General features: G+C 40.5%; 1 protein-coding gene across 1 annotated transcript; it reads left to right on the top strand.

Moving 5' to 3' along the window:
- The first annotated feature begins 1,601 nt into the window (after positions 1-1,601).
- LOC124162843 (leucine-rich repeat-containing protein 15) lies at positions 1,602-24,504 on the top strand. The gene is made up of 4 exons (XM_046539517.1): positions 1,602-1,819; positions 12,438-12,771; positions 15,072-15,403; positions 23,894-24,504. The coding sequence occupies exons 1-4, from the start codon at positions 1,640-1,642 to the stop codon at positions 24,344-24,346; spliced, it is 1,299 nt and encodes a 432-aa protein (XP_046395473.1). The 5' UTR covers positions 1,602-1,639; the 3' UTR covers positions 24,347-24,504.
- Positions 24,505-25,731: the final 1,227 nt, after the last annotated feature.

The following is a 25,731-nucleotide window of genomic DNA, read 5'->3' as shown; positions in this document are numbered from 1 at the left end:
ATGTCAATCATCTATCAAAAACTTAACTTAAAGTTAATTTAATTAACTTAATTTATAACTGAATTTACTTAACCTAATTTTAGTTTGGATAATGGCACTGGATGCCGAAACCTAGGCCGGCTTAGCAATATTTGTGAGCACATTTACAATGGGCATGAAATATATACATTAGGGTGGTCCTTATTTTTCGATTTTTCGAATTTATTTCTGCACGCCCCCTCATTTTATGCAAAATGGTGTGGAAATACATATCCTGTAAGATATTATTGCAATTGGATGACAGGAAAACGTGCCGCATCGCACTCAGAGTTGATAAATTTTGGTATTTTCGGCTGTTTTTCGGATATGAATGGCGATAAGAAGGCGCGGGTATTTTTTAACTGATTTTCTATGGTAACCAATGATACACTGGAAATTTGGAATGCTGCTCCTAAATTATTTTCCAATTGTGACCTGTGGTTCCCGAGATACGACCACAAGAGTGAGCGCGCCCCACCCCAGGCAGACATTTTTGGTGACACGCGGGTTGCATACGCTCAACATTTGTTGATCATTCTTACTCATCGTAAAACCATAAAATTCTTTAGATAAACTTTAAAATTCGTCAATATAACCTTTAATGCTATATTTATCACTGTTTATTGCCAAAACGGGCTATTATTTATTATCAAAGGGCTACTGCACCATGTGAAAATCAGTGTGAGTCATTGGTATCTTTTAAAAGGAAGTCAAAGGCATTCCTGCTTGAAAAGAATTATTGTTCTGTTACGGAATACCTGACAGACTCCACAATCTACTGATTCATTTTCATGTTTTGAAAATATATTATATGTGAAAATACATACTTGTACATAACATCAACTATATGTTTCTAATCTCCATATTGTATGAATCTCCTTCTCCCCTGTTTTTTTTTTGACGTCTCTTATATCTTCTTGTAGACCCTTGGACAAAATAAATTATTATTATTTACGGGCGAGCTGCCAGGTATGCGAAAGGTTGTTACGATAGTCTTGTTAGTGTAACTGACCTCTTAGATAAACTCGGATGGGAATCTCTGTTGGACCGTAGATTGAAAAGTACACTAAACATTTTAGATAAATTCAAGAGCACTGTCTTTTCTAACCAATTTAACCATATCTTACGGACGCCAACATACTACGGAAAATCAGATCATATAAATAAAATAAGATAGATTGTAGAACAGATAGATTTAGAATGTCTTTTTTTCCACGATCAATAAGAGATTATAACGGCAGCGATAGAACTCATAAATATATTGCATGACTTGTAGTGCAACCTACTAACCTATATAAAACTTAAAGCATGCTTCTTAATTTTATTATTATTTCTAACAGCATATAGTAGAGTAATTTGTTAGTATACGTGATGTTTTTTGGACTGTGTGGTGTGCATGTGGGAGTCCAATTGCATGCTGGTGATTCATCACCCCCTGCCAAACACCCTAGAGGTGGCTCGCAGGGTATTATGTAGATGTAGATGTACCATGTATACATATCCTGGTATCGCCTCTTATTAGAAGTGTAGCTCATAGACATTGTCTTTGTATTTCGCAGTTCAGTGGGCGTGAGGGAGGACTGAGGAAGAAGAAGCCCGTCCCCCGCAGAGGGCGGGGGCCATGTGGCCCCTGGACTACGGGGGCCACCAACGGCCCCCACACTCTCTGCTGCTGCTATTGCTGCTGAGCCTGCTGCTGGCGGTCGCGTGGGGGCGATCCCTGGGCGAGGTCAGCGTCGCCGCTTCGTCCACCGTCGTCACACCATGCCCGCCGGAATGCATCTGTCTATCGCACACACAGGCGAGTGCATTGTCCTCAATGGTTTTTGAGTTTCATTCATTTCAATGGTCGCCTAGAATGGTCGTCCTGCCTTTACTTGAAAGCCAAATATTTTCGGCTAATGTCACTCCTGTGGGGACTTCCGATGGCACAGGTCTGCGACAAAAAAAATTGTTCCAAAGTTAATGAGTGATTTTTATATTGTTTTCAACGCTAATTTCGGAAAATATAGTGAAAAAATTCCATCACGCACAGTTATTTTACAAACTGCTTGTCTATTTTTTTTAGCTTTTTTCGATATTTCATATATATTTCAGTACTATAATAAGGTGGAGTTTCGGTTTTTAGGATCTTTATAAACTGTTATTTAGCCGTTTTTATTCTAGATGTACGTAAAATAGAGAGTAATTAGGAGAAACCAGCAGTATGTTCATGTCAGCACTTGTCCTTGCCGTTCCCCCTCCCACATCCACTTGCTGACTCTTTCATGTCAGTGCCTGTCTGTGGCGCTGCCCCTTCCCCCGCCATCACAAACCAGTGAGCCTCTACTACTGTCCTTCAGTTACAGCACTTCTTCACTCACAATCAGTGCTGTTAATGTGCTGCTGTTACTAGTGCTTAAAGTAGTGACTGTTTTCTTGCGTTGTAAAGTTGCTTTTACGGAAATTGGACAATGGCTACCAGAGGATGTATAAACTCGACATATTACCTCGGCTGCATTTGTGGTAACTATACCGTTAAAAATTAACAAATAAATGTTTCCGGTTTTGTTGAAAAATTATATTTCGCCTACTTTGGCCCACCTTATAGACCTCAATTACCAATACCCTGTCCTCCAGATTCTTTGGGTAATATATATGATGATCAAGAGCCATTGGCTAAGCAAGGCGATAGTGAAGAAAACAGTGATTGCTACGATCCTAGCACCATGGTCAGTCGCTCTAATGAGGGTTCACCCTCGACTCCGAGCCTAATCCGACCCTTTCCCGAGGACCCGAGCTCGCGAGGGACGGACCCAAAACACCGGGAGGGACCCCACCGATCTGGGCCACGTGTAGTACATTTTGCATTTTACAATTCTTGTAATACTATCAACAATTTATTGGCTTTGTCGTCATAAGTCAGAAGGGGACTTTTATCGCAGATTGGACAAAATTCTTAAAAATCATCGTAGAAAGACAATAAAAAAACGCCCGTATTTCTGGTGTGATCAAGAAGACGATAAAGCCAATAAATTGTTGATAGCACTAAAAGCATTATAAAATGCAAAATTTACTACACTCATACATATTTTCCTGCACATATATTATACCATTATGTTTGTTCTGGTGTTCTCCAGTAAATTTCAATTCATCCCAGAGCAATTAATTCAACGGAAATATCAAAATTTTCTTCATACAATGAAAGATTACTTCTCTTGAGGTTAAAAATGAACCAAATCGCTATCGTGTCACACTGATTTCTAACTAGCTCACTTGAAATATATGAACTTATCGTGCACGTAACAATCCTCCGAGAAAATTCCAAATTCCCTTCAATCCACTGAAATTTAATTAATCTGAAATGTAGAAAAATTACGAATTATCAACTCCTTCGTGAAACCTCGACCCCATGGTGAATTGAAGCTGTTGATCCTTTTCAAAATCAGTGAAATTACTCGATTAGCATTCTCCTCTCAATCGAGCTCCCCGTCACCCTTCTCATGAAACATTCGGTCCTGCCCGACTCCAGACTCATCTCTCACTTCCCTATTTCCTCTCCTCCCCAGTCCCGTAAACATACGCACGCACTTGTCACGAGGAAAAACGTTATATTTCCTTCTAACGAAGGCTTCCGCGACGAAAAGCAGATTCTGTCATAGTGTTCACTTGTCGTCTTATTCAGCCAAAACTCGATGTTTTTACCACTGACTATTCACGTGATAGAGAAAATAAATGGCTCAAATAATTGTGTCCTTCACTGTAAAACAAACACGCTTTTCGCATTTTCCTCTGCGCTAATAACTGACACAATCTACAACCACAAAAAATATTGAAGACAGATAATCCACATTAATCATACCAAATCGCTATCGTGTCACACTGATTTCTAACTAGCTCACTTGAAATATATGAACTTATCGTGCACGTAACAATCCTCCGAGAAAATTCCAAATTCCCTTCAATCCACTGAAATTTAATTAATCTGAAATGTAGAAAAATTACGAATTATCAACTCCTTCGTGAAACCTCGACCCCATGGTGAATTGAAGCTGTTGATCCTTTTCAAAATCAGTGAAATTACTCGATTAGCATTCTCCTCTCAATCGAGCTCCCCGTCACCCTTCTCATGAAACATTCGGTCCTGCCCGACTCCAGACTCATCTCTCACTTCCCTATTTCCTCTCCTCCCCAGTCCCGTAAACATACGCACGCACTTGTCACGAGGAAAAACGTTATATTTCCTTCTAACGAAGGCTTCCGCGACGAAAAGCAGATTCTGTCATAGTGTTCACTTGTCGTCTTATTCAGCCAAAACTCGATGTTTTTACCACTGACTATTCACGTGATAGAGAAAATAAATGGCTCAAATAATTGTGTCCTTCACTGTAAAACAAACACGCTTTTCGCATTTTCCTCTGCGCTAATAACTGACACAATCTACAACCACAAAAAATATTGAAGACAGATAATCCACATTAATCATACCAAATCGCTATCGTGTCACACTGATTTCTAACTAGCTCACTTGAAATATATGAACTTATCGTGCACGTAACAATCCTCCGAGAAAATTCCAAATTCCCTTCAATCCACTGAAATTTAATTAATCTGAAATGTAGAAAAATTACGAATTATCAACTCCTTCGTGAAACCTCGACCCCATGGTGAATTGAAGCTGTTGATCCTGATTGATCTGTTGATCTCTCTAGCTCAAAGTTCGAGTGGAGAAATATATAAAATTGATACAGACTGACTCTCTAAGAAGCTACAATACTTAACCCTTAGACTGCCGGGGAGCGCCATCGCACCCCTCTTATCTCTCGCGAAAAATGCCAGGATCGCTATGGCGCTCCTGAAGCAATGTCACTCTTAGATGCTGATATTTAACTAATCATCAATATTAATTTTATTTTAACATTAACAATTTTACTCAAATTATAAAAATTAACTCATATTACCAAAAATTCGCCAAATAATATAATAAAAAGGTGAAACCACATATCAGAGAGATTTACTAAAGTTTTTGAACATATACCTTCACTTGTTTTTGAGACCTAATTCTTTTCCCTAACCTACTGCAAAATCAGCAAATATACCTCGGCACTTTTGGAATTATTATTATAGTATTCTACCGATTAAGGTAGGTTTCCATGGATTATTCAAGAAGTGATCTGGAAGCCTCCCTTTCCTTCCAGCACTGCCTTCTTTAATTCACTGTAAGGCCTACTCTCTTTCAATCTACCTAAAAATCCTACTCTTTTCCTTCCCCTCCCTCGTTTCCCTAACATTCTACCCTCTAACACCATTTTCAGCATCCCCTCCCCGCTAAGTACTCGCTACATCCATACCTTCTGTCTCCTCCGTATCTCATCTAGTACCTAGAAAATCGGTTGGCGCTCAAAGGGTTAATGCATGCATAGATAAGAATTTGAAATAATAGGAAAGGAATGCTTTTTTGGCGAATCACCACTGGACAGGCAGAGTCCGTTCATTTTCCCACCCTCGTTGGGTTCGCATTGAGTCACGACTCCACCCCCACCCACTCCCACACCCCCGGCGCCCGCCCTCATCGTCAATTGGAATAATGGAAATGCCATCACGTTTTCCCGGCTCGCTTTATCCCCGGATGTATTTCTGATCCTGACTGCCGACACGCATTTCCCATCGAGGACTTAATCGGAAGAATCTCGCCGGATTCAGATTAAGGGCAAACGCCACGATTCCCAGGGAGACATCGACAGTGTGGCTTTGAAAAGTTTCGTGCAACGGCTCTATGCTCTCATCCACGCCTTAAATTTCACTTGAGGTATTACATGATTTCTCTCTTTTGAATATATATTATGGAATACTCTCACGTGATGTGATGCACAAGAAGGGTAATAGGGTAATTTCCTTCATCAAAGAAAACGGAAGGCATTGATTGCGATTCGTTACCCACCATTAGTGTATTCATAATATAAAAATTATTTGGTTTTAGAAATCTTAGTTTAGACGAATGGCAATTTTAACCGCATTTGAAAAAGGTCAGACTGGCGCCCATGCGATGCCACTTCCTTTCACGTCACAGGGACCTAGTTTCCATATGAGTAGATAGGAGTTTTACATCGTCTGAGATGACTAATACATGTATGAGGCACAGAGCTCAGGGAAACATCTCTTAATAATCTATATACTATAAAGCCCAGTTACGACCACTCACTCACTCATAATACAAATGTTTGTGGTGAACGAGACGAAATACGACAAAAAGTCTTATGAGGACCTCATATACGCCTTAACCCATTTCTTCCCAATGTTGCGTGAACGCAGCGCAAACTTTGCGATTTTTTTTCTCCGTATTTTTTGTTGATGAGTAGTTACTATTTTGAAAATAGGTAATTCAATGCTTTTTAAAATGATATGAATTTTTCAATGGAAGAAATTTAATAACTTTTGTTTTTACAATGACCTTTTCATTTATAGGTAAGTCGTTATTTCAGGTTATCTTCTAAGTTTACATATTATGTAAAATTTGAGGCACTCGATGATTATACCTCTCTGCAAACACAATGATGCACTTGTATTCTAGGTCATTGCAACAAATTGGGTGAATTTTACTGAGTGGTTTTCAAACTATTTAAGAATTAGGGAATTGTTGCGTTCACGCAACATTGGGAGGACCCCGGTAATCCAGGGTAACGGCGCGCCGCGGCGGTAGTCGTTTAGAGTTTCTTTTTGGACTGAAAAATGAAAAGCTTGTGAAGAATATGTTACATTTTTTTGGTGAACGTTTACTTACGCTATAGTGGGAATTTACTGTGGCCTAAATATAAAAGATGCATAAAAACTTTGGTATAGAGTTTTCCAGAAAATATAATGATTTCTGTAAGCGTCTGCAATTCCAAGATATGCTGGCTTCCTAAGGTAAGAACGATCTGTTTACCTTAGTTGACAAGTATGCTAAAAGTAAGAATTTCACATGAGTTATTCATTAAGCAATTTCACTTGAGTTATTCATAAAGCAATTTCACTAGAGGTATTTCATGATTTATTGCCTGAACACCACTGCCAAACTGAAAGACGTCAGGCCGTACCTCTGGAAATAATCGATATTTTACTAAACAGTTTTTTTTCATATACAGTTACTCAACAAACATGAAGCGTGAGTGACAAATTGAGTCGCAATTGGAAGGAGCAGGACTAAGGCTTCCCCTTTTGACGTAAAATGGCTCATTCGCTGATATAATAACCTCGAGATAAAACAAAGCGAGGACACAGCGATGACGACACGATGAGAGATGTAAAGGGGCTTCACATTATGAGCTCACTTTAAGATTTTTCATACTCAGATACACCATGAGTCGATGATAATGGTCTCTGTTTGTTAATTTTGCACGAAATAACCGAAGAATAGTACTAACTTTTACGGAATCAAATTCAGATGAGACAAGGTGTGAAGATTCCACAGAGGAAAATCATTTTCCTTGACCGGAATTCTCTGCGGAATGTCCGCACTTGGTTTATTAAGATCAGTAACATATCAACCGGGTAACATCATCGTTTCATTTTTTGCTGAATGAAAAAGAACTAATATTACCAAAAAACTACAAAATGTTTACATTGGTATACCCTCTGAGGTTAAAATATCATATCTGTGATAGAGTATAAGGTATTTACTGGCTACGGTGTACTCTGAAACAGTGGAAAAGATAATCGTACACATCCCCAACTTAAGTTATTGGTGATAAATTAAGTTGATTTAAAGGGACAATAACAATAGTGTCGACACTCGTTGCGTCATATTCAGATACTATCAGAAGAATGCGTACAGCAACTACTTACAGTCATTATACAGGACCTTGAGATTACTCAAAAAGCGTCGAGACAAGTAGTAGAGTTAGTTTAATTAGTCTTTTGAGTTTTTTTCACATTAAAATGTTTCATAGCATTTTGCCTCACATTGTCTACGGTCTACTCTATTATCCATAAAATGTCAAGGTGGCACGCAAATCGATGGCAACTAGTGCTTCAGGAAATCTAAACAAATCAAGACCAGACGAACGGAAGAAAGCCTTCTCTCATCCAAACCTCGACTACAATTCGTCCCTGCCTATTACATGGAGACAATTCCACAACACGTGCTACATACCCGACTGCTAACATCACTTGAATTCAAGGGAGACACCTAGAGATAGCTTCCGATCACCAAGTTCCTTTTATCACCAGGAGATGGCACCGTCGACCCTTCACGAATTCTGACCCCGAATATTGGCGGAAAAGAACCGATCATCGCCAAATTCTTAGTTATTGCCTCACTCTCCTGATTTCACCATACCTTATTCATTTCTTTGGAGTGAGCAATTTTACATCCTTGTGAGCCTTGAATAAAAGTAAGAAATTTATCTGCCACAAGCAGTATCATCGGTTAAATAGGAAATGTAAATTAACAAAATTAAATAATTAAATTTCAATTTTTAACATAAAATGTACATCATCATACTTTCGAATATTTACAGCATAAACACGAGCGCATTTGGAAAAAGATCGCACGTGAGAATAGTCAATTCTCCCATAGTCAGGGTTTACGACGAGTCTGCTGAAAATAAATAATAACTCTAGTCTTGCAATGAAAATTTTCGAAATAATCTCTCGCACATTTCCTTAGAGATGGAGAAATTCGTTGATTGAAAGATTTGATCTTTATGATTCAACTCCCTTGGGCGAACTTATTCTCAATTTTGACTGACGTGACACATGAATCCGCAAAAGAATCAGAAAAATAAAGAACGCTAACACCCATGGGCGGACCCAGCGAGGGGCAGGGGGGACGCCTTCCCCCCCTCTCTAGAGGCAAATCTTTCAGCAAAATCAGTACTGAATTGAAACGAAAGTATTCAACAAATTTCCTTTAAACCCACGAAAAATGATATGTATTAGTAAAAGATATGTAACTAAAATAAAACTATTTTTTCAAGGAAATAATCTCATAAACTAATAGAGCGGTGTTATAATTTTCTAAAAATGTTGGTTTCATTCACCTTTACCATGCTAAAATGTCACAACTTGTCTTGTCCCCCCCTAAACCATGGCTTGCCCCCCCCCCCCCCTCACTATTTATGATCCTGGGTACGCCCGGCCCTTGCTAACAGCAGAATCCAATAAAATGAGATTACTCATATAAACGCGACAATTAGACATCCATGAAGGCAAATGCACTACAAAACGTCCTTCCATTGAGTGGTGTATAGCCAGTGGCGTAGCTAGGAATATGCGTTGGGCGGCCTGGAGGGGCGAACCCCCCCCCCCCCCCCCCCCCGAGTAACGGGTGGTCCGGGGGAAAAAAAACATGCCTGGAAATACATTTTACATAATTTTGGCACTTAAAATATAACTTTAAGCAGAATGCAGTTACTATGTGTCAAAACTAGACATTAATTTTTAATAATTTTTTTTCTTTTAGTCTTCTACACCTACATCTACATAGTACCCTGCAAGCAACCTCTAGGGTGTTTGGCAGGGGGTGACAAGCCACCAACATGCAGCATGTAAAAGGACCGACACATGCACACCGCACGGTCATAGAAATATTACGCATACTATCAAAATATACATGCTTATTCTTTAAAAAAACTAGCTAATTGGTAGTAATTCCTTAGAGCAAATACATGCAAGGTTAGAACTATGAAAAAAAAATGCAATGAGTGATCCTAGCGAGCGACGCCATTAATCCTATCAATTGAGACAACGTTGCTATCCTTAATAGTACGTGGGAAGAATGACATTTTAAATCTCTCTGTTTTGCAGTCTATTTCTTTTATTTTATTCTCATGATCACGTCTACTATAGTACGATGGTAAACGAAGGATATGTTTCACGTCGCCTGAGAAAATATCTTCTTCGAATTTCCTAAGTAAGTTAAGCCTATGCTTCGATCTACGCTCCTGTAAAGATTCCCATCCTAACTCGTATAACATAGTGGAAACGCTGAACTTTTTGCCGTAACAACCGACCACAAATCTGGCCGCCCTGCGCTGTACTCGATTGATTTCAGCTATTAGTCCTACTTAAAAATAGTCTTTGGGGGAATCTATCCCCACACCCCCCATAGTTACGCCATTGTGTTTAGCAATACTTTGGTTCGCAAGTTGTTTACTTTGTAGTAAAAAAATACGAACATGATACTTCGCATTCAATTTTGATGGAAGTATTTTCGCAGTGAGTAAATCACCTTCACCTGCAAAAAAAAGATAACTAACAATGAGGTAGATTTATTCGAAAAATTAACATGTTCTGACAATGCCTCCTTCACTATTCTGTAGTTCCACCGAGCAATGGAATATTATCCACGCTGGAACCCTTTAAATAACAAGATCCGATTCAGGAAACTCACGTCAGTATACTTTTAAAGAGGATGATTACACATTAACTCAGTTAAAGACCTGTTTCATGAAGAGATTAAATCACTTCGCATTATCGCAAATATGATTTGCCCTTAATCTGATTTGCAATTGACATGGATCTAGAACATATCGCTAATCTGAATAAACTCCAAAGTCAATCTTATTGATGACTGATAGCTTAAATGTAAAACCGTAATTTGGAATAATTTTAGACTGAAGACCACTTTGCTGGAAGAAAATTGAATCATGAGTCATTATTTAATTTGGCCATCGTGAACGAATCGACGATGAACGACTCATCACTGTTCATCATTGATCTTAATGAGTTGCATTTGCAAATTTTACACAGGTTACGGAATTTATGTAGATGGATAACTGTTACAGAGAAAAATTGAGATGCTAAAAATATTGAGAAATCAAAGAAATGGAGAGTAAGGTGATAGTTTAAATAGGCCGTGCAGTAGCACACAGTGGTCGGTGGGGAAAGCCGATCTGGCAGAAGACAAAATGTCTCAAGGAGAGCTTTACTTCTCGCACGTAAATACAATTTTTACAGAAGGTGCGCATGATGCCAATAAACAATTTACGATTTGTTTTTAAATTTATAATGTTAGGGAGGATGAGACGAGGGGTCTCACCCTGAAAGCCTTCTACCGTAATAAAAGTCGAAGGAATAAAAACTTGGCTTTTTGCATTAGGTCATTTATATCGTCCGACCAATGGTATCGTTACTTTTCGTAGAAAAGGTTTTCCTTGGGAATGTTATGCTGTAAAACCAAACCATGGTCGGACAAAATAAATCACCACGTGGAAAAAGCCACGTTTTCATCGCTTCAACTCCTACGATAAAGGATTTTCAACAAGTAAGTCCGCTGCCATCAATAATTTGCTCATGATTTGGTTGGCGTCCATTAGGAATGGCATTTATTTGATAAAATTCACTAACTCTTGATTTACTTTGTTGTATTCCATTATAAGTTTTCCCGGATATCACACAATTACTTTTACCACTTATCTTTTACAGACCGCGACCCGGGTTTCAATGAATGATCATCATCTTCCGGCGCAAATTATGATTAATCTTATTATTGTTACCTAGTTACTCGATGATTTTTAAAATAATTATGTGATATCCAGAAAAACTTATTTATTTAATAAACTTATGAATTTATTCAAATATATTTTTAGCACTTGTGCTGGCACGCCACATGACCGCACTCGCCTCACAGGGTTCTAATTGAAACCATTACGTTTTAGAGAAAAATGACATTTAGCTCTGTTCTCGTTATATTTGTGACATAATGAAGTCAATTCATGCATTATTAGATTACAAATCATCCTTTTTTTCAAAAAAAAAAGTTTGTGATGCAGTTCGAAAAGTAGAGAGACCTGTACTATTCCATTTTTCTATATGATATCTCTCTACAACCTTTTCACGGTGGAAAGGAAACAAAATTCACTAATTCTTGGTTATCCTTGTGGTATTCCATTAAAAGTTTTTCCTGAATGTACACAATTACTTATACCACTTTTTTGTATATAAGAGCGCGACCCGAGTTTCAATGAATAATCATCATCATCAGGCGCTAATTATGATTTGTTTACCTTATTGTTACCTAGTTACTTGATGAATTTTAAAACGGACGCCAGAGTAGGGGAAAAGGATGGGTAGAGATATTCATTTATAAGACTACTGTCTTGAATTTCAATAATGTTTAAAATTTCTAACTGTTCCCTAGAATCCAGTTCACGGCGGTTACTGCAAAAATTTAAAGGCGGTGGAAAGGCTTGCGCGTTACTATGACCCCTAGAGCTGCACTGGCGGGATTAATTCTAAATTATTCCCGGTAGGGCCACCCATGCCAGATAGGTCGAAGGGTAGGAGCCAGACGAAAGGTAGTCCACGTGATGGTGTCACGTGAAAAACACTGTTGGATGGAAGTGGGAAACCCTACCAACTATCTCTTCCCTGAAAACATGGAGTACAACCAAATGAGCCTCGGAATCTGATGAGAGGAATGCCATCGATGATGAGACTGTTGTTCTTTCCGTCCGCAGGTGCTGTGCAACACGGGCGGCCTGACGGAGGTTCCGCTGAAGACGCTGCCCCCAACCGTTGAGCACTTGTCCCTCGCCAAGAACGACATCCCGCTCATCAAAAGCGACGCGTTCAGCGGACTCCGCGCCCTCCAGCGCCTCTCTCTAGACGGCAACAACATCTCCGCCATCCGACCGTTCGCCTTCCGCGGACTCCCGCGCCTCCGCGACCTCACCATCATGAACGCACCCCTGGCCGTGCTCTCGCAGTTCGCGTTCGCCGGACTGCAGAACGTGTCCCGCATCATGCTGGCCCACAACAGGATAGCGCGCATCGAGGGATATGCCTTCGCTGGTCAGTCAAAATATAATACAATAACCCTTAACCAGTGACATGCAATTCTCGTTACACTACCAGTAACGTGCGGTCAGGGAGACCGCAATAAAACAAAAATTCACAATACGTTGCAAAGTCATTTTTATTACTTAGTTTAATGTTTCTTTGACTTCTCAACTATTATAAAACTTATATTTAATGTTATACATTCCCAATACAAACAAATTTTTCAGTGAAAATTGTTATTTGAAACAGTATCAAAAAACTTATCTGAAAAACACTTGATTTGTTGTTGTTATCGTACTTTTTTAAATTAAGTACTTAAATATCCACGTTATGCAACTAAAAATGCTTCCTTACAAATTTATTATGTAATTATTATTTTTTTAAATAACTAGCAGTTGTTTTTAACAACTTTTTGATTCATTTCCAATAGCATTACGTTCAGTGGTTTTTCCAATTTAGTTACGTGAGGTCTCACAGACCGTTACTCAAATTCAGTCGCACATTTTCAGAAATAAATAATAAGAACGTTAGATTTTAAGAGTGCTATGTCCTTATTATAAAAAGTTAAGACGCTCACGAGGATTATTGATAATTGGAAATAGCAATTTTGAAAATATTCATAATTTTATAAACGGTATTTTATAAACGGCAGCGGTCTCTCAGACCGCACGTCACCGGTTAAGGATTAAGCCTCAAAAAAACGCCGCAAAACCTCACCCCCCCCCTGCCAAAACATGGGGGTGAAATGCAGTACTTTGGGCTATTTCCGCCCCCTTCCACTTGTTTCACTCTCAATTTTATAAAAGTACAACATTGTGATGACGCAAAACTTTTGAGGTTAATGTATTTGGAATATCTCCCACCTGATATGAACTTCTTCTTTCACATAGTCTACAAATTGCTCTAGCAAACAGTCTTGTCAAGGCGAATTAAAGAGAATTTTGCAGACTACCATTGCCAATGTATCTCATTTTACCGGTGAAATAGGTAGTAAGTAAGATAAAATTCAATTCATATTTAATAATACTATCATTAAAAATGAGGATAGAGTCATTGCATTGCATTGGCAAAACAAATAAAAATCATTTGGCTTTTGTAATACCCTGATAAAATAAATGCAACTTTTAAACATTGCAGCGTGGAAAATCGACGTTTGCCTTACACCAAGGGTATCCAATTTACTAGGCCACGAGGGCCACATTTCAAGTTCCAAATTGCCCCGCGGGCCGGATAGCAAATTTGCCGATGACTGAGGTATTCGACACCAACGTCTACTGAAGTATCCGGTGGCGTATTTATCATTTACGAACAGCTTAAGGTGACTTTGACATGCTGTACAGCGCTGCAATGCTCCTAGCTGCGCGGCGTCTCACAGAGTTAAACGAGCGAGAATCGCGCGTTACTTGAAACGAGTGCGCGGGCCGGATGAAAGCCCTCCGCGGGCCGGATCCGGCCCACGGGCCGTATTTTGGAGATCCCTGATATAAAGGAACACTAAACAAACATTGTAGTTAAATAAACGCTTAAAGTACAGATAAAAACTACGCCGTCCTACAATTTAGATGAACGTCGCGTAAAAAAGAAGGATTAGAAAAACTCACCTTCTGTCGTTCGCTGTCTTTCAATGAATTCATCATCTGCTGGAATCGGTCACTCAAATGAAACTGATTGACTACAAGTGGCACCATCCCGGCATTTAGAGAAATGTTTCGGAAAGTGTATCTTGCCCCATGCGGCGTCTCACAGTGTTAAACGAGCGAGAATCGCGCGCTACTTGAAACGAGTGCGCGGACCGGATGAAAACCCGCCGCGGGCCGGATCCGGCGCGCGAGCCGCATTTTGGTGACCCCTGATATAAAGGATGGAGTATTTCGCATTCCTAAAATCGCACTGATTTCACGATGGTAATCCATCACGAGTTAACCCATTCCACTTCGAATAATTTTCTGAATATCGCACTCCTATTCTTTATTTATTTTTTCTGCGATTCTCTTCTAAATGGTAGGTAATGAAACGATATTTTGTAATTCGTTCGACGTAAACCGTGAAACAAAATGTGATTATTAAACACGGAGAACACAGCCATGACTACTCAAATAAAATCATTTTAATCAATCCACTGCATCATGTTTCATAAAATATGAGTTATTTATGTATAATATGTATGTTTTAACATTGTTAAGCATTCAAAATAAATCCGATGACGAGATACACTCGTCATTGCGCGCTTTGGCGTCGAAAGTTCATGACGAGCTAGACTCGTCATTACAGTGGTATGGGTTAATGAATACACATCCCCATGCTTTTTGCAGGTACTTCCAACGTCCGGCTGCTCCTGTTGCTGCACAATCCGCTGCAGCGGGTGGAGCGCGCGGCCTTCGCCGGCCTGTCGCACGTGGAGCGGCTGCTGCTGCCCGCGGGCATCCGCGCCATCGACCCCGACGCTTTCAACGGCCTCCGCTCCGTTGGCCTGCTGCGGCTCGCCTTCATGGATCTCTCGCCGCCCGGACTCCGACCGCACACCTTCCGGGGACTCGCCCGCGTCGCCGTGCTCGCCATTCACGAGTCCGACCTCGGCGTTCTCAGGGCCGGCGCCTTCGAAGGCCTGGCCGCCGTCGGATCCCTCGACCTCGTCGGAAATAAGGTGACGCATGAGATGGAGCTGGGAATTACAGTCCAGCCGGCGAGATTTGTCCGATGACAGTTCAAACGGAGGGGTGGAGAACCCTGCGCCAACATGGTTTGCAGCCAATCGCTGTCCCCCAAATGCACCTCATACCCTCGCCTAGTCATACAACATTGTCACATGCATCTATGAAGCACTGAAACAAGCCTGAACCACCAAAACAAGCCCTTTCCGCGAATCGCCAAAACGAAGGATTCTTCATTTGGATCCTTCACGCTCGTCGTCCCTTCTGGCTGCTTTCTTCACGGAACCCTTTGTGTACATGTGATGTGGGCGTTTCCCTTTCTTACCTGGCAACAATGCCTCCTATCCCTTCTAGCTGTCAACGGACAACTCTCGGAGGCCGGACTGTACGCACGGAATTTCCATTTGGGTGTGTTGGTGTCGGGAAACAATAATTACCGAATATTTACAGTTTTTGTGCGTTTATTTAGGACGAACACGAGCGACAATGTAAGCGTTAGTTATGAAGATAATGTTCCGAAGGACCAGGTGGTTTTTAGATACTAGAAAAGGCAATGTTTCAGATAGATAATTTATGTAAAAAAATATAATAAGGAGAAATATTGAGTAAAACCGTTCTATCTGGCGACTACGAGCTGACTGCCTTCCCACGGCACCGGAACACGTGGGGCAGTTCCACAATTTGACTTACTTATGCCTTGTCTACACTACAGACTTAAGTGACTTCACTTAAATATAATCTTAAATGTGGGGCGGTAGCTACACTTGAGCTTTAAGTCGACTTCAGCGCCGTGATTGTCTATGGATAAGACGAGTAGGAAAACGTGATTCATTGTGAACTTTAGACTCTCCACTAAAAAAAATCATGTAAAACATTAGTAAGAAGACATTTCAAAAGCAGCGTGTGGAAAAGCGATCGCATTTAGTGCTATTTCGAAGGTTGTTCACTTTTCTTTAGAGGCTACAAGAAATACACAATTTTTCACAATGCCAAAGAAAATACGCACGTCTTCAATTATTTTCACGAGTGCCAAGCGTTTCCTCTAAACGATCCATCATCAGGTTTTAGTATGAGGAAATTTCACGATACTTCACCTTAATTTATACATTTTTCACTCATTACCTATGCCAAATAACTTCTGTATTGATTGAATATTCGTTCTAATTTAAACATTACATGTGGTATGATTATTTATAAAAATTAGCAACAATATAAATCGGCTATAGCAACAGTTTTGAGACCTTCTTACGCAGCACACTTGAGGTATTTCACTCATGAAAAGACAATTGGAACTGTGTAATGGGAGGATGAAGAAAATAATTTAAAATTTTCCTTGACCCAATACCGCCCACCGCAGCAGTATGGCGACATCCTACCGTGCTGAGAATTTGAAGCTCTTGAGGAAAATCCGCATTTCTTTCTGCTGTCGAATTGTCAATACAACGTTGTTGAAGCTTGCAAAAAGTTAATCAACTTATTATTTCATTTTTGAAGCCGGTTGAAATTAGTCCACTGACGCAAAGAAATAGGTGCGAAATGAAAATTGAGAAATGAACGCTTACTGCCGGTAAATTTCATGCATATAAAAATTGTGTACATTATTTTTAACCCTTGACCGGTGACGTGCGGTCTGAGAGACCGCTGCGTTGCGCTAAAATTATGAATATTTTCAAAATTAAGATTTTAAAAATATCTATAATTCTCGTTAGCTTCATATTTTTGCATAACAAAGACATCCCACTCTTAAAATGTAACGTTCCTTTTATTAATTTCTGTAAATTTGCAATTGAACTCGATTAGCGGTCTGTGAGACCGCACGTCACTTACTAAGAATGCATCAAGAAAAGGAATAAGCGGGATAAATTTCATGGCTACTTACTACTTAGCCTTCCAACTTTAACATTTATGGCTTTTTTTTTTAATCAGGCGAAATATTGATACATAAATATAATAATTATAACTCAAGTGTTTTTGGCATTAGTTTTTTGATCCTGCTTCAAATTACAATTTTTTATGAAAAATTGGTTCGTATTGGGAGTGTAAAAATTTTAATATAAGTTTTAAAATAGTTAAGCATTCAAAGAAAAATCAAACAAAACAATAAAAATTGCGTAGCAATAATTTATGAATTTTTGTTTTATTGCGGTCTCCCAGACCTCACGTCACTAGTAGAGTAACAAGAATTGCACGTCACTGGTTAAGGGTTAATATCATCCAAATCCATCCAAAAATATATTTGCCCTGAAATATTCATCCTTTTTATCAACGTCTCTCACAGGATGACGCCGCTGCGTCGAAACTAGTTGTACCGCGAGAATAAATTGTTGGATAAATACATAGTTTGTCATTTTAATTTGTTGGAATGAACCTCCACAAATTTGAGCCTGACACTATAGAGATTATCAAGGTCTCTCGTAGAAATTGAACAGCATAAGATTCTGACCACGTTACCACCCAATGTAGCTGTAAAACTACTGGTCATTCTGAAGAAACAGGTTCATGCATCACCAAAATATTTCAATGGGTTACTAAAGATGAGCAAAGGAGCAATGTATCTAAATGTGTCCATTATCGCAAGCAGAAAGTTTTCTGGGCGGATATGGGTGAAAAAACCGTACGGTGAACGAATCTTCATCAATTTAATGTGAAATTCACAGAGCTTCGCGACGCTGAAGTTTCCCACATTAGCGGAGAATGTGAGATTGGCAATAGCGATTTGCCTCCATCTGAGCGTGGGAACCGTAACTGTATGGGCTCATCGATGACAAAAAAGAAGCGGGCGGCGGAGAGCAGTCAATGAATGCGATTTCAATAAATTTGCATCGCGATGCTGGCTTTAGTCAAAGAGATGGCGTGCGATGAAAACAGTTGCCGAGCGACGGCCGAGATATCAATTCGCGCGGAAGTTTTCACTTAATAGAGCTAAAAGTAGGGGACGAAGTTGGGATCTAATTAGCTTCAGAAAGGCTGCTAACACTATAATGCGGATTAATCTCTAAAAGTGTCCGATACGATAACAGAATTAATTCGCAGCAAAAGTTTAATAATGCAAATCACTACAGCTCAACGAGTATGACAAGAAAGACTTTATTTAGAGGCATATTGCATGCATAGGCATTTTCCAAAAATGTAACTTTCCAGGATAAACGCCATAGTTAAAACACGAGCTTCAACGACGCTTTAAAAAAATATTCGTCCCAGGCTGGGGATAATGTTCCTGACGGATTTTTAAGATTTTAAAGCTGCAGTTAGTGCTGCCAGAAAAACCACACATGAAAAAATGGATTTAAGCTCGTTTTTTGCAATTTCAACGAAACTTTTTATAAACCACATCATAAGAAAGCCAAACTCGTGAGCAATTCATTCGCTGTCAGTTCACACAAATTTAACGCTATTTAATCATTACAAAAAGCAATCATTTTCGTTTTCCGCATTATCAGCGAAAAGAAATTGATATTACATTTTTGGATTTGAAATTCAACAAAATACCTGAAAATTCCACCATATAGAGAGACGTGGTGCGATTTGGGAGCGACCGCCATTTTATATGAAATAACTTCCACTGCCTAAAAAAGTGATCATACCACGCTGATAATAGCCCTAAATTAAACAAAATAGATTTCAAAAATATGATATGTAGCTAAAAATATGTAAATACCATTTATTTGTTCTCAATATTCTTTGCAAAAAGACGAAAGGAATAGCAGAAGAGACCCTTCTTTTCATAATACCTACGCTCCCGATTTGCCACTACACTGGTGGCCACAATTAAAGTGTGGTGTATTTGGTGATACAGGAAGTTCCAAATGTAGCCATTTTATTGCGTATATATCTAATACATTGGTTTATTGGATGGTGGTGCAATTTGAGAAGCGGTGTGATTTAGTCAACTCTCCCCTATGGTATTTGGAGGAGGCGACCGACAGCTGAGGTCATTTGCGTCATGAGGGAAGGGTATGGAATCAAGGGTGGAGAGATACCCGGCGTCGGTATTAGCCTGCTCTCTGCGAAAGGTGCCAAGAGGACCACGGCTTAACGTCCCATTCGACGGACGGAGTGTTGCGCTTGAAATATCCTCCATGCAAACAGTCAAGTAGGAAGTAGGGCAGTCTCTGAAAATTGTCTGCCACTTCCGCGATTTGAACTCGAGCCCACCGCGTGGGAAGCCAACACTAGACACACCAATCCGTTAATTTACTTTTCGAATTTCCATTCCCTACTCAATATATACCTTGAGTCGCAAATTATTTTCTCCAGCCTGATCTCAATGGCTTATTTAAGGTGAAGATCCTGTTTCCATTGAAACGTTAGCCACAAATTTTCTTACTCGGCTAGAAGCCCGATACTTAGTGATTAATATACTTATCCGATAATAGACGAAATATTACATTAGTTTCCTGGTAAAACTGATGCATAAAAAAAGAAATATTTTCACCTGCCTATTTTACAAATGTAAATATTTCAAAATCTAACTCAGTTGCAGCTTCTTTTTTCAAATACCAGAGGCCAATACCAAATACCATTTCTTCAACGCACTTCTTCCACCAACCGATAGATAAAACAGCACCTTGTGACCACGAATGTAATTACAAGGGCTCAAAATCAACGCAAGAAAAGGCGATACGCCTAGGTGTCGGCATTATTTTGTCTCCACTTTTTAGGGAAGTACTTGTAGGAAGCTTAAGTTATGACCTCAAAATTTTCTGGTTCAATGGAGAAGACATTTCGTTTCAAGTGCACAATAGTCAACATTTGCTCACGTCTGAAAAATATAAAAATTTTACATCGGAGATATTTTCATATTGATGGATAATAGACAATTTGGAAATACGGGAAAAGTTTGACATGGGTCGATTCCATGCACACTCTAGATTTCAATATTTTCGCTTACTTTTGAAACGAGTAATGCGTCAAGAGCGAATAAGACCGATCGAGTGAAGGAAGTGAGTCGCCTGAACCGCAGGTACAATATTATCCGGTGATATGAAAAAATACTCGAGACTCGGAGGCTGCGCGTTAGGCTTAGATTGCTTGAAAAATTGAGATTGGATATCTTTAAGAGCGACACCGAGAACATCATATTAGAACCCCACTATATTTCCAGGTCCGATAGAAGCGATAAATTAAGAGAGATGAAATTCGTGCGTAGGTTTCCGCGGCGTTGTTCACGATGACTGCTAATTTTCGGGTTCTCCAGCCGCGTCTGTCGTTTATGGTTGACAACAATTTCGGAAGCCATCCTGCTTCCGTCTTCAGGTCGAAGGTGAGAAGTTTTTATTTTTTGCCGTCTTATATAGCGCTGTCCGATCTCCTCCTGTGCGCTGATTGGTCAGAACTCTCTTCCAAACGTTGTTGATTGGGTAGCCGTTTCCCCTGTTGATATTTTGTGTTTTTTTTTATTTCAATTGCTTCCCTGATTTGCCTTGGGTAGTACCGACTCTCTTTTGCCACTATCTTCGCTTTTTAGAATTCAATGTTATGGCCCGCCTCACTCCAAACATGCTCTGCAATGGCTAACAAGTGCAGTTGTTTTTTATTAGTAGCTCTCACATGCTCCTTCATCCTTGTCGCCATTCCTCGGCATGTTTCGCCAACATATGATTTTCCGCAGGAGCATGGCACTGTGTACACGCCTTCGTATATTGCCAGCGGGATGCGATCTTTTGGTCCAGGTACAATGTTTTGTATCTTGGTCACGCAGTTGAACCTTGTGACCACGTCATGCTTCCTTAGTATCCTAGACTATATATATATATCCTATAACTTCGCTAGAGCACCTCATTTTTTATGTGTATATGTCTGGTGTCCTAATACCCCCTGACACACGCCTTTTGGGCGGCTTGCGGGGTATTATGTAGATAGATGTAGAATACATGCAATACAAATGAAAGAAAACATCTCTGATACTAAATCGACTCCAAATACTCATCTATTTCATGTGGATGCCAGGGTAATGCCATCTGAACGTACCTTTAATTAAAGCATCACATTTTCTTCCGGGAAATAAATTCAGAAGGTTTATCGGGTCTCTAACTGAGTCAACACCTTGGTTTCGGGGCAAAGCCGGACCAGACCGTATAACTGGTCGGATACCAGTTCATCCACGGTCAGCGTGGGAAAAACGAGAACTATCATTCTTAGGAAACTCCAATTGCCTATTTGTATTGCAGAATTGTTTTTGGTTTTCCACGCGACAATTGCAAGAACGTTCATTCGCCTCATCCGAAAACCTCGTCAGGATCGATAATCATAGCTTTTTTGCTAGTCGATATAGGTGTGCCTGATAGTGGGAATGGATTTCGAACATTCTGGGGGACGTTAATTCTTCTCGTAATAAATGAAAGCCACGTGTCACTAATCTCATCTTCGTTATTTCTGTAAAAACTGTTTTTATTATGCGTCGTCTCTTTGGCTTCTTTTAAAATTCTGGATTTGCAATAGTATACTCTGTAGAGAATAGTATGCTTCTCGATTTCAATGTTGTGTCCGAGGGAAGTGTGCCTTGCGATGGCCGAATTTTCTGCAAAACCCAGTCGGAAGGTGGCGCTATATTCCTTGACTATTGTTGGAATTGATAAGGTGTTTCAGAAAAGTCATAGAGATAAAGAATAAATTTTAACATAGATAATGCACAAAGGATCACTGGCATGTGGTTTCCAGTAATTGCTTGAAGAAGAAGCAACGTCTAGAATATTCTTAATACGCACACGTAGTCAGATATTGACGCGCTACGAAGGAGTGTTCATTATCCCTGACGAGGTCTCCGACAGAGGATGAGGAACTTTGACCGACCCGTTTCCAAAATTAACGAGGGGAAACCCGATAAATGTTGTATCGCACAAAGGCAATTGAAGGAATTAGAGCTCTCAGGCATCCCACCGCGTCCGTGGGTTCATTGGTATCCATGCAATCAAATTATTAAGTGGAGACGCGGATAAAACCACCAATTACTGTTAAACACGTAGCTACCACCCGTAAAGGCTCCCATCAGTGGAGTAGCCAGGAATTTCGTTCGGGGGGGGGGGGGGGGGGGGGGGTGGTCCAAACCCAGTGGGGGAGGAATTTTGAAAAACAGGGTACTATACTCTGTTCACTTTATCCCTACGGGTGAGTTGGTGTAGCCTAAGCAAGTGGAGATGAGGGGAGGGAAAGTTTCTCGAAATGTGACTTTGCCTTTGCCGAAAAAACTTCATTTGTTAAAGAAATATTTTTTTTAATTCAAGATTTTTCAATATTTTGTTTTCTTTTATGAAGAAAATGACTGTGTTTTTGTATTTCGGGGGGTGGGGGTCCGGACCCCCCTCATCCCCCCCTGGATACGCCTCTGGTTCTAATCTACATTACACCCTGCGAGCCACCTCTAGGGTGTTTGGAAGGGGGTGATCAATCACCAGCATGCAATTGGACTACAACATGCACACCACACTGTCCAAAAAACGTCACGCATACTAACAAATTATACTACCATATCCTGTAAGAAATAATAATAAAATTAAGAAACATACATTAAGTTTTACATAGGTTAGTAAGCTACACTACAAGTCATCCAATCTATTTATGAGTTCTATCGCCGCCGTTACAATCTCTTACTGATTGTGGAATAAAGACATTCTGAATCTATCTGTTCTACAATCTATCTCTCTTATTTTATTTATATGATGTGATCTGATACCAGGGTAAACTACGGTGTATTTAGTTTGGGTGCAGCTTATAAAAATTTTATAAGTTCCATTGTTGTACTGCAAAAAAGGCTTATTAGAGTAATTTTAAAAAAGAGCCGTCTTGAAAGTTCCTTTCCTTTATTTTGTAGAATAGGTTTACTTCCCTTGAGACATCTTTTTATTTACAAGGTTTTACGTCCATTTTTCATGAGAAGTGGAAATATGGGGTTATTATTATACAACCGTCCTTCCTTCACCCTAAGAAGATCACATATTACTTTACCAAGACCTAACCTTAAGCTATATAAACGTTGTTTCTTGTTTATAGGCCCAAAAGTGTATGACTTATTACCTGATACAATCTGAAATCAAAATATAATAACGCAATTATGCAAATTATACAGTCTTCGTTGTTTAGAATGCAAAGTATGGAGGATATTTTTCTTTGATATAATACCATGTAATACATGAACGTCCTTACTTCAATTCAAATGCTGTGCCTAAAATGTTTCTATGTCAGCTTGACCCTATGTAAAAGAGGGTAGCCATAAAACAGGTTGTCCTTAATGGCTACCTAAAGTTATTCCTTTTTATGTAAGTAATTCTATTCTGTACTTTTTATTTTTTAGAGTAAAAAAAACCATTTATTTATTTATACTTACTTATCTTGCTAAGTATGTTGGCGTCCGTAATATATGGCTAACTTCGTTAGAAAAGACACTGCTCTTGAATTTATCTAAAAGGTTTAGTCTATTTTTCAATCTACGGTCTGACAGAGAGGTTGTAATGCTCTAACTTCGTCCGTGTATTCATTTATTGCAGGTGGATGCGGTGGAGTCTCTGGCACTGAGCCCTTCGAACCGCGTGCGCGCCATCCGATTCATCAACAACCACCTGCTGGAGACGCCGGCGCCGGGCGCCGTGCGCATCGAGGGCGTAGAGGCCCTCACCGTGTTCGGGAACCACTTCCCGTGCGACTGCCGCCTCCGCACCCTTCTCCGCTCACCGTTCGCCAACTCATCCGACTTCGCCGCACGAAACTACTGCATCTCGCCCCTCTCCCTCAACGGACGGCCCATCTCATCCGTGGACGTGGAGGCGATCACGAGGCGGTGCCCTTCCCTCCCGGACGAGGACGCCGAGGCCGGAGACGACGCCGAGCCGGCCGCCAAGTCTCCCATGTCCGCTTCGACCAACTCCGCAGAGGGCCACCCGTGGGACCCGTGGCAGACTGGCCTACTGCTGGCCACTTCCCTCGCGATGGCGTGCTCGTGAACAGAGAACACATTGTGGGCACGAACGATCACCGGGCGAAGCAGCGAGAGGCCTGGGAGAGGGTGGACAATACAGTCTGCATGTCTATAGTTTGTTCACTTTATGTCTGCGGGTGATTTTTCGTGAGAGCCCGGACACTCTCGGATGGTTTCGATGATAGGGGAGGGGTAGTACCGAGAGAGGGAGGAGGAGCGAACATGGCGTTGACAAATGTACATATCCGCCCTACTTTGTCACTGAAAACGTTTGAATCATAGGTAGCCACAGGTATTTTGGCCCCGGCGCCGAGACAATATACCTACTCTTTTGGAAGGCATAGGGGATAATCCTTTCACAGAAGCCCATGACATTGTCAGCTACCACGCCGAATGAGGCACCGTTGGTGGAAGGCATACTTAGTCACATTCAAGGAGAACGCGTGAGATTTGGCAACACTGCTCATCGAGCAGATTCACGATGTTCACTCGGCGGAAGTCTGAGAGTGACTCACTGAGGCCACGCCTACTGTTTGCTGATTGGCAAAGGCAAAGTCACGTGTCGAGAAACTCTCCCTCCCCTCATCTCCACTTGCTTTGGCCACACCAGTTCACCCGCAGAGATAAAATGAACAGAGTATAGGTGTACTGCAATGTTTGGGATCTCATGGAGGTGGTTCAGTGATGATTCTGCTATCTTTATGAGCCAGCTATTTGGAAAACGTGTGCGACGACTCCTTCACCCAAGATAATGTCCGAAGTAAGATCTGCAAAACAGTGAAAGAACTGATTCGGCCCCTTAAGATTATCAGTCAGGGAGAGTAGTACTGAGCGCCGGCTTTAGCACTCCTCAACGGCGATATTTGTACTGGCGACCCCGCTTAAAGAGACCTGCCCCCCCGTGACCTTGCTACCACTCATCTACTGCCACGGTAGAGGGTGGTGGGGTTGCATTGCTTTCTATTGTTTCACGCCACGCCTGGTGACAGGGATGATCGAAAAATATTGGATATGTCCTTCAAATTTAGTTAGTTGTCCTTCAAGTTTGCACATCTGTCGAACGCATTCGGGCGGTGTGACCCTTCCCCCGCCTGCAGTCAGCAAATTGAAAAAGCTCCAAATTTGATTCCAAGTTCCCATACTTTAAACCCACGTCAATGGCATTGCCGTCTATACGGAAGAAAATCGAACCACAATTGTAAACATCTTAACTATGGCAGAATCAAGCCAGTCGTTTATGTTTGCATTTCATTTCAAACCTTAGAAAATTGATGTCATTCAGAGCAATCACCTTTGGAAGCATCATGGGAAAAAATTAAACGACTTGCTTATGGGCATGTTGTGCCATTGAGCTTTTAGGAATGTATTTGTACCCAATGTAGAAGTACATCGGAGAAAGGCAGAGTAGAA

The sequence above is a fragment of the Ischnura elegans genome, chromosome 7, assembly GCF_921293095.1.
Source record: "Ischnura elegans chromosome 7, ioIscEleg1.1, whole genome shotgun sequence".
Lineage (NCBI taxonomy): Eukaryota > Metazoa > Arthropoda > Insecta > Odonata > Coenagrionidae > Ischnura > Ischnura elegans.
The sequence above is the reverse complement of the archived record's forward strand: the minus strand, read 5'-3'. Positions and strand labels throughout refer to the sequence as shown.

Bases quoted from the DNA above. Each gene is read 5' to 3' on its own strand.
- LOC124162843 (XM_046539517.1), top strand. From the start codon at position 1,640: ATGTGGCCCCTGGACTACGGGGGCCACCAACGGCCCCCACACTCTCTG. The intron at 1,820-12,437 runs GCGAGTGCATTG...TTCCGTCCGCAG, and splicing joins TCTGTCTATCGCACACACAG to GTGCTGTGCAACACGGGCGG. The intron at 12,772-15,071 runs GTCAGTCAAAAT...TGCTTTTTGCAG, and splicing joins CGAGGGATATGCCTTCGCTG to GTACTTCCAACGTCCGGCTG.